This window comes from Papaver somniferum, chromosome 3 (genome assembly GCF_003573695.1).
Source record: "Papaver somniferum cultivar HN1 chromosome 3, ASM357369v1, whole genome shotgun sequence".
NCBI lineage: Eukaryota > Viridiplantae > Streptophyta > Magnoliopsida > Ranunculales > Papaveraceae > Papaver > Papaver somniferum.
In genome coordinates, this window is record NC_039360.1 from 65,520,764 (window position 1) to 65,531,349 (window position 10,586).

Sequence of the window (10,586 nt, forward strand, 5' to 3'; positions counted from 1 at the left end):
GTGTGATCACTGTCACAGAATTGAAGTTCAGAAAAGAAGAGTGACTTTGTGTAATATTTTCTGACAAGATCAAATCAAATAACCATAAGATAACTAGGCAGGGAAAGAGGTTAATAGATAGACGGGCTGGAGAAAGAATTTTTATTCCCCTTGTATTTAGGAAAATCAATTTCTATATAAGATAAAGGGTGTCTTCCCATGGTGCCACCTATGAAACCGACCATATTATCATTGGAGAAACTCTAAGCATCATCAGATTCTAATTACTGTCTGTTCTTGGTTAGGTCAAGGGAGTACATCTCTTGAATCTAACAACATTGTTAGGGATTCATTATATCCTAAAAGTATTATTTCAATGACCGATTGTACTCACCAATAATTTGGGAAGGATCGAAATATTAGCTGAAAAAAATCGCAACGTATTGAAACTGATGTTATAACATTCTTTCCTGTTATGTGATTTTTCATCCTCTAGTATCAAATTTCCAACACTAATAACCTTCAACTTTTGCTATTCTAGATGTTATGAGCATGGCCCAAGATTCGTCAATCAACGCAGTGGTGATTCCCAGCGGTTGTGCTACCGCTATCAGGGTGTTCGCAGATGAGTCCCTGCATATGAAGCCTGCTCCAGCTATTCAGGGATGTCCTCTTGCTGCGCCATCTGTGTTGATCTTGATCCAACCCAAATTAGGTTTTGTCCATCCTACCATGATTGTACTGGAGGCCCGTGTTACATTTCCAAGGTTCATAGAAGCTGGCATTCCAGGTAGCACAAGAGGGAGGTTCGTTTGTGCCCAAGAGAATTCTTGTTGAAGACTGAGAGCCATATGTGCTATGTTTCCCGGGTTTGGTTGCTTTTGACGATATATGGAGTCATTCCTAGCTATCCATAAGGACCGGAAAAGGAAACAAAATGCAGTATTGATAGAACCGTGTACCTTTAACTGTAGGATTTGTGAGATTTTCGTTTGAGGGTTTGGAAGGGTTGGAAGATTTTGGCCGGTACTTGAAGGATTAGGAAGTCCCATGATGAGAGTGTTCCATGCGGCTGTAGGTACTTGACAATGAAGGAGAATGTGATCAACAGTTTCTGGATGAGAATTGCATACTGGGATATGTCTGTGTCGGTGAGGTGGATATGGTGTGAAATGGTGAGGGTTGAGAGGCCCTCATTGATTGCTTTCCACAAGAAAAACTGTATTTTTGGAGGACATGGAAGTGTCCATATGAACTTTGATGCTGGTAGTGGGTGCGCGTGATTTGATGTGCTTACTAAGCAATTGTATCCAGATGATATAGTGTACTTTCCAGATTTGGTGAAAGGCCAAATGATCCTATCAGAGGGGTTGTTTTGGGGGAGGTGGATATTCACGATTCTCTGGGTTATGTGAGGGGGAAGGAGGTTTAGCTTTTCGTGGTTCCAGGTGTGACTGAGAGGATCAATGAGGTCAGCGACCATCTGGATGGAGTAACTGTTCGCCGGATCCAAGGTATTAGTGAATTGTGGGATCCAATTAGCTTGGATGGGGGTTGTTAATCCATTTCCGATTGTGTAAAAAAGATGCTATTTCATTGTAGGAATGAGAGATGCTAATTGCCTCCATTGAGGGCCGGTTGAAGAAGGGAGTTTAACTGGAGTTTCTGCAAATATAAGTTGTTGTTTCAGATATTTTTCGTTGTAGAGGGAAGCCAAGATCGAATCTGGTTTCTCATAGATGTTCCAAACCCGCTTCATAAGTAAAGCCTTATTATGATCACTGCTTTTACGTATGCCTAACCCTCCTTGTGACTTGGTTCTAGTAAGCTTATCAAATCCCAAGGGGTGAAGCTTCCTGACGGACGAAGCATGCCCCCCAAAAAAATTCCTAGTAATTTGATCAATTTTCTTGTGCACTTGTGTAGGAAGATATTGTGCTTGCATTATGTGGTTGGAGGTAGGGATTAGGGAGGATTTTACTAGAGAAAATCTTCCTGCAGGTGTTAGGCATTTCGTCATCCAGCCTTTTGAAATTGAAGCTGGGCACAAGTTCATTTTGAAATCGACTCAGAAAACCTGCTTCGATTCCTATCTTCAGATGCTGAGCCGCCTTGGTACATTTCAAGTATGATCTCGAAAACCAAGCTAATCATGGGCCAACTACCGCAATGCCTCATTACACACATCTACAGGGAAGGTAATCAAGCTGCAGACGGGATGGCGAACCTTGCTGCCGACTGTAGCCACTTAGGAAACCTTTCAACCTTGGTTTGGGATCATATAGTCCCATCTTGCATTAACCAAATTGTAATGGACTCTTTTGATAAAACGTTCCCTCGTGTAATTGCAGCTTAATCTTAATACAATCTCATGCTTCCAAAAAAAAAAAAAAAAAAAAACCTTCAACTTGCCCTTGAACTCATATGTATTCGAAACAGTCTCCCTCTTGAATTGTGATAAAATCCTTTAAGCGAGCCAGCCATAATCTGAACCCAGCCCCCCTAAGGGCCCCAGCTTTATGGTTTTTATCTTTAAAAAATTGAACTTTGAAGTGTGGACATGTGTCACAATTAAAAGATCTATCTCCTCGTTCTTGTCTTGTTGCTTGCCATTTTAGCCCCTTGCCCATCATCATAAAGATATATATATATATTCATTCAGATACTACGAATTCCATCATTTTGTTAAGCCGAGTTTAACCTCCTCATGTTCTACCTAAACCTAAACTAAGAAAAATGCATAACACGCATCGCAACCGCTGCAGTAGATGAGACGAACAGCAGAAACAGTAATCAGAAGCTTCTCAACCTTTTTCTTCGGACAGAACTTGGTCCAGACTTGACAATCACTTTCCCCTCTTCTTATCTATTTCCTCTCACTCTCTAACCCTAATTTCATTTCATTTCTCTGGGAAAAAAAACCCTATTTTTAGCCATCTGTTTCTCCCGATTTCGTCTCTAACAGTGGTCAAACTAAATCTCTTGAAAAAATCTTTAAGGAAATTGAAATCAAAGAAGATAATTGAATTGAAGACAAAAGAAAAGGTAAATAATCGAATCTCTGATGTCTGTAGAGAGATCGTTTGAAGCTTGGGAAGAGGTACAAAGACAAGGTCATGATTTAGCTGATAGACTAGCACAAGGTTTCAATGGATTACTTACTACACATATAAACCCTAATTCATTTCCATGGCCAAATCCACCTCAAAAACCTAAACTGTTTGATATTGAATTTACAACACAGAGTTTTGGTAAAAGAGATTTTGGATTTGGATTGGATAATAATAATGGTTTTGGAATTGATGGGGTTTCAGCTATCTTTGATGCGGGAAATAGGTTAGGACAAGCTGGGGTGGAATTTGGAGCTTCTGTTAATGGTGTTATTCAACAGTTCTTTAGAAGATTACCAGTGCCTTTTCGACATGATGAGAGTGATGCTGGTGGTTCATTGAGGGTGGATTTTGATACTCAAAGAAGAGATGCTGTTTTGGCTGGACACAAGGAAGATTTGAAATCGCTTGCTGAACAGTTTAGGGATTATGGATTTTCTGAGACCAGTGAAGTTGTTTCGGATGAATCGGCCGAGGAAGATGGTTTTGGAGGTTTTAATTTGAAATCTACTGGATATTTCGGCAAAAAACAGGTATATTTTTTCTGAATCTTGTCGAATATATTGTCTCAATTGATAACTAGGAATAGGCTACGGTAGAGAGTTTAAAGTGCACAAATAGATATCTGTTTACAGTCCTGTATAAAGCTTTTTCATTTTGTACTTTATGCAGGGAAGCTGTAATATTACATCAACATACGATAGTAGATCGAATGATATCGAAAACTCTCTAGTTGCAAGAGGGGATTTATGGAGGGTAGAAGCATCACATGGGGGCTCTACTTCAGGGAATGAAAATTCTCCTTTGTTTTTGGTTCAGTTTGGGCCCTTGTTGTTTGTTCGTGATACAACACTACTTTTACCAGTTCATTTGTCAAAACAGCACTTGCTTTGGTATGGTTACAATAGGAAGGTAAGACTATTCCTTGTGAGTCAACTTTTGACTTACTGAAAACACTAGTTATTCGTTATGTTTATATATGGTTGTATATTGCATATATTCATTGTTTCATTTGTAATCCCTCAACATACTAGTTATTGGTAATGGTTATATAGTTACATATTGCAAATAGAATTGTCATATCATTTTTAATCCCTCAACATTCTTTGTAAACCTGCTACTTGATTTGGTTCAGATTTTTGAATGTGCATCGACTTCTATTTGATATTTTGTCTCATGTGGTGAGACGACTACTTTAGCACTGACCATTCCCACGCTCCTTCTTGCAGTTTTGAAATATTTCATATATTTAGTGCGCTTAGCATGTAATACCTTTGTGGCTATACCGCATAAGCTTTCTGATTCACTGATGACTCTGTAAACCTAACATATTTGGATTAGTACAGTTGGAGAAAATGGATAAGACATCAGATTAGTTGTTGATTAATTTCTGGGTAGTGAGGTGTGTTGAGTGCCATAACCATCAAACTGGAGCAAATAGGTGTTAGAACATGGTGAACAAAATAAGATAGTAGGCTAAAACTAAACAGGTCTTTGTCCCCATGCTTTATATTCGTATAAATTGGTTAACCTCATTAGTTATGACAACACTTCCATTCTCTTCTCATTTGGAATATCATTAACCTGTCTTTGTCCCCATTCTTTATGCTCGTATAAATTGGTTAACCTCATCAGTTCTGACAACACTTCCATTCTTTTCTCATTTGGAATATCATTAACCTCATTTGTTTTGGTTATACCTTGGCTTCATACCTTGAATTTGTCGAATGATAAATTTAAGAAAATTTTATTGATTTGATGATCCTTATTTGACGCGTTCTCGTGATTCTGTTTCAGAATGGCATGCACTCAATCTGTCCAACTGTATGGTCAAATCATAGGAGGTGGCTACTGATGTCAATGATCTGTCTAAACCCATTCGCGTGTGTAAGTCATTTTTATTTTCTTGTTATGGATGATGTTTCTGATGTGACCTACACTAGTAACTTATATCAATTCCCCTTTTACGATATGCTATTTTTCACAAAGTTCAAACCTCTAGCAGGATTTTAAGGGGTTTGGAAGCATAGGCTGTAATTTCATATTGCGAAATGCTTGGCATTTTGCGTATTGCCGGCTTGAACAACTGTCAAGAAGTCCAATACTAGTAATTAATAGTAGTCTTGGATAAGCTGACAAAGTTCCCGATGGAGATATTAGTGCCATACAGAGCCCGGACATTGCAAAATCAAAATAACGTTGTTGTAAAATAGGGAGAGTTCGAGTCTTCTTTACCTTTCACCTTGTCGCTGAATTAGTTTTTATAGTCCCTGAGCGCATCTTCTTTTCTGTGCATATTTGTTTAGGATCTTAGGTATCGTATTATCAGTTTGACGTTCAATGGATCTAATCCCTAAATTATATTACTTTCTAATGCAACCTTAAGTTTCTAATATGGGACTTTCGAACATAGAATTTGGTAAATATACCAGTTTCTCTATAGCTGCTGAGGGAATGGGTATTATCATTTACATTGAAAAACCTCGTCTGCTGGTTTTGTAGTGTTTAGTCTATCTGCCCTCTTTTGACGCCATGTTAACTACAAATAGTAGAATGGCTGGGCATGAGTTCTACCAACTGTTTTCTGTTGTTTCAGTCTTATATGGATCTCCAGTTTCCGAATGGGCAATTCACATATGTAGCTGGCGAGGGCATAACTTCTAGTGCCTTCGTCCCTGTATTTGGTGGCTTGCTTCAAGCTCAAGGTCATTATCCTGGAGAAACACGAGTTAGCTTCTCTTGCAAGGTTAGTTGGGGAACGTGCCACAGATGAAGTAACTTCTTTTTTGTTTAAATTCTCAAAGTACATTGTTTATTAATCTCTTCAACTCCGCCCAAAAATTAGATTTGCAAATCTTTCCTGGTGTTTTGATTGTTTATTTACTCCTTATCCAGAATAAATGGGGAACATGCATCACGCCAACGGTGCAGTGGCCCGACAAATCTTTCTCTCTCGGACTTGTGCAAGACTTAGCTTGGCAGAGATCTGGTCTGATGGTTAGGCCTACCATCCAAGTGAGGTAATAATAGTCACTTTACTCAACCGAATTGCTGCATATAGTGCTGGCATTTGGTCAAGCATGTCTTTGTCTTCAATTCATATACTCATATAGCACATCAAATCACAACTTTGGATGTTGTGGAAGAAACTTTAGGTCATCAAAATCCATTATGCGCCAACTGTTAGCCTCGGGGTGATTCTTATTGGGGCATGCTTGCATCTTAATTTTAGTTGTATTAGTTGCGATACTTCCAAAATGTTATTTAAAATATCAAGCCTACCTCGTGATCATGCAACCTTTTTTAATATTTAAGTCGGGTCATTTTAAAAAACCACTTATATGGACTTACTTTCTTGTCTTGGTACTTTTTTGAGGTGGCATTAGTAATGGTATGGGGCCTGCACCTTTAATGTGGTTATTTTTTAGTAGTACCACTCCTTTGCATTTTTCAGTTGCCATACCGTGGTAGCTACCTTGCGATGACCCAGAAGTGAAACTCCAGGATGACCTCTGAATTAGTATGATCAGCTTCTATTGAAAGTTTTTATATGCTAAAAAAAATTAGGAATGATATCTCGGATATAATTTCACCTGATAGTGTTCTTTGAAAAGTTTATTTATTTATTATTATTATTAAATGTTGCCACCAGGGCTTTTATTACCAAAGAGTAGTATTTACATATGAATGGGTGGGAGTCGGGCAACAAGCTGTGCCCCAACGCCCTTCTGGATAGCCAAACCTACCCTATGGAAAAGCAAACCACCTATTTTGTTGTTAACATCATAGTTAGTTAGACAATTCTTCAATCTTTTCAACAGAATAACCAAGTCATCTCCAAGTTCGCCCAAAGTCGAGAATGCCAAAGCATAAAAGCGATACCCCTGCGCCGTACAGCTGGCTAAGTATTTATCGCGGTTACGAGTGACCGCTGAAGTGATAGCGTGTCCTGGTGTCGAGAATGCCAAGTCACCTATTTTGTTGTTAACATCATAGTTAGTTAGACAATTCTTCAATCTTTTCAACAGAATAACCAAGTCATCTCCAAGTTCGCCCAAAGTCGAGAATGCCAAAGCATAAAAGCGATACCCCTGCGCCGTACAGCTGGCTAAGTATTTATTGCGGTTACGAGTGACCGCTGAAGTGATAGCGTGTCCTGGTGTGAAACTACGAATGCCACTGCCAGCAAAAGGCGAAACTCCGGTGGATCGTAACAAGTATCTTGACCATTTTCCCAACTATGTATAAGAATGTCTGCCGGCTTGAGAGCGTTGTTATAGGCGGACAAAAGGCCTCAAGCGTTGTTATCGGCGGACAGAAGGCCTAAAGAGGCTTCCTTCCGTGCTGCAACGCCAGCCCTATAACAAATGTCTAGGATAATATCTCTGACCAAATCGTGCCGATACTTTAAGCCTACCTCACTCGCGTAGTGGAGAGCATGGTCTCCAAAGACATCCATTTATTATTATTATTATTATTATTATTTTTTTTTTTTTTTGCATATATTTATGAGCATCATAACTTAACTTGTATCAGCAGTCATCTGTTTTGTTATATGAAGTGGGCTATGCATTTCTGTGACACAAAAGGTAGAAATTCTGAATATTGATGAATGACACTAGAAATTTAGGTTTTTAACAAATTTCGAGTACATCATAAGTAGTTACATTAATTAAAGTTGAAACATTATTTTTGAGCGACTCAGTTGATAGTTGTTGGAAATGTTGTATGGGGATATAGAATTGCAGTAAAGTTGATTGTTTACCTATCCAACAGCTGATTATTTTAATGCTACTAGAATAGTTGACACACTTATCTAAAGACTCTCTGTTCAATTGGACAGTATATGCCCAACTATTGGAGGAAGCAATTCTGGCTTGCGTGCTGAGCTTATCCGATCGGTAAAGGAGAAACTGAGTTTAATTTGTGGCTGTGCTTGCACAACCTATCCTTCTGCATTCGCATCAGTTGCGGTAAGTTTTTCTCCAGTTCAAAAGGAGCTTCGGCTTTTTCTTAGCCTTTTTTATAACATGTTGCTTATATCTCTTACTTCTTGTTGTCCTTCGGATAATATAGATTGGCAGGTCAAAATGGAATGGGAATGTGGGGAAATCCGGAATAGTTGTCAGAGTTGAAACACCTCTAGGAAACATCGGAAGACCTTCATTTTCTGTTCAATTGAACAGTGGTATCGAATTTTGATATTTTTTGGTATGATGTACTTTTGGACATCTGTATATATAGTAGTTTCAAACTTTGAAGTCTCAATACAGGCCCCACCTTGGTGCTGGGTAGTTGTCAACGGCCCAAGTTAGTAAGCATTTGCTTCTGGAATGATATTTTTTTTTTAATTTACCAATGGCTGTAATTATCATCTTTCATAACGTGTTGTATAAAGAAGTTACTAGGGAATGAATAAACCATCTTTCTTTTTGTTTTTTGCTAGGAAAATATGATTTCATTTTTATTTATATTTTTTATATAGAAAAACTTAGGCAAGAGGGCGTAAGAAGAGTACAAACTAGAGTGAGTGGTACTAGGATCACTACCTGAGATGGAATTCTTACAAGCCGTAGCTAGGTTAGAATCTTCCAAGTTTTGGAGTCTGTGGATAAGTTTAAGACCTACTAAAACAAAAGAAATGACATTAATTCTACTTGCATTCTCTTCGTCAGTCTTTCTACTAATTCTCTCATGATAACTGAGGTGAAATCTTCTGTGAGCTGCGTTGTGGTAAAGCATTGCGAAGCGAACAAGAACTCCCATGGATTTAGCATGAATTTCGACATTTGTGTGCTGCAAGTCCTTGACCCATTCAAAAGCGAAGTCTGCTCCTTCTGTTGCTCCCCATTCTCCATAATGTCCTGAATATCCTCTTGTCCGAATGGAGTTTCCTACAAAATCAGTAGATATGAGAGCTGTGAAGTAAGCAAGCGTCTTTGGATTATGAAGAGTGCAAATTTTTAAGATTATTACAAATGCTTCTTTTGATTTGAATCCAGAAAGTAACTGGTAGTATCCTCCCCAGTTAACTGGTTATCATATTCTTCATTCTGGAGAGTAGAATTTAGGATGTGATCTTGCAAGTGATGAACACTATTACGGCTGCTTAGATGTTTCTGGATACTGCTACCGGTGTGATTGGTATTTAGCTTGGTGTGTTTGAAGATAAATCACACATAGCTTTTCAAATGTACCAACAAGCAGTAGCATGAATATGACTACTAGAATAGGTGTTTCCTGGAGTAAACTAAGAGTTTAACCAATTCTGGAAGTTTGTGGTGGAATCAAACTTTCCATGGTTAGGTCCAAGCAGCATCTTCCATACATGAGTTGCAGCTGGACAATTTAGAAACATATGTATCATAGTTTCCTCCCCACTATTACACAATCTGCAGATGAGATCAATGTAATGCAGAATGCTAGCTGTTTTAGCATTGGTGGGAAGGATTCCATGAGCACACTTCCATAGGAAACTCTGTATTACTGGAGCAATGTCCATGTTCCACAAGGCTTGCCAGTTCAAGTCAGGGCATTATTTCTATAGAGATTATCTATCTTGGCTTTATATAGAGACTTGACAGAAAAGTCCGCAGAATCATTTAGGTTCCACAGTATCTTGTCATCTTCTCCTGGGTGGGTGATGATATCCAAAATAGCTGTGGCAGTAGCAGGGTTGAACCAGTTGTTTCCATCCACCATTGTGGAGCAATAAATTTTCAACTATAATAATGTCAGAGGGGAAGTAGGTTGGTTTGGGAATTGGCAGGGATCCAGATATCCTCCTAAATGTTTGTTTTCTTGCCATTCTCAATTTTCCAAGAGCGTGTTATTGGATGTTTTGGATTCCTTCCAGAATACCTTTCCGTATCCAAGAATCACCATCTTTGGGTTTGGTACCATAACGACTCTTTATCTTTTTCCAATCTCCAACCAATTTTAGTTATCATAGAACTATTGAAATGTTCCATATTCATGAAGCCCAAACCTCCCAGCTCCCTGGGTTTACAGACAACTGTCCAAGCCTTTGGGTAGTAGCCTCTAGGGTTATCTAAGCTTTTCCCTCGGAAGAAATCTCTTTGAAGCTTGTTTAGATCCTAACAAGTTTGCTTTGGGAGCTTGAAACAATTCATCTGACAAATGCTAGTAGTGGAAGTGACAGAGTTGATGAGAACATGCCTACCAGCAGGATTAAAAGGTCCATTTTTCCAACTGGCAAGCCTAAGATTGAGCTTTTCAACACTAGGTTTGAAAGAGGTAATCTTGCTTCTGTGAGTGAAGAGGGGAAAGCCAAGGTATATATCATTCAGTTGAAGGATCTGAACTCCCATGTTAGTGTTGATATTGGAGATGATAGTATGATCAGTGTTGTTGCTGAATAACACTCCATATTTATTGAAGTTTATTAACTGACCAGATGAGTTACTGAAAATCTGAAGGATATCCATTAAGTTCCGACTTTCCATCTTGTTGGCTATGTAGAACATCATACAATCA

General features: G+C 38.7%; 1 protein-coding gene across 1 annotated transcript; it reads left to right on the forward strand.

Moving 5' to 3' along the window:
• Positions 1-2,652: 2,652 nt before the first annotated feature.
• On the forward strand, positions 2,653-8,540 carry LOC113356358. Its single transcript, XM_026599475.1, has 7 exons — positions 2,653-3,622; positions 3,762-4,001; positions 4,887-4,976; positions 5,686-5,835; positions 5,985-6,109; positions 7,933-8,062; positions 8,166-8,540. Exons 1-7 carry the CDS (start codon positions 3,044-3,046, stop codon positions 8,289-8,291), a joined length of 1,440 nt encoding a protein of 479 aa, XP_026455260.1. The 5' UTR covers positions 2,653-3,043; the 3' UTR covers positions 8,292-8,540.
• The last annotated feature ends 2,046 nt before the right edge of the window (positions 8,541-10,586 follow it).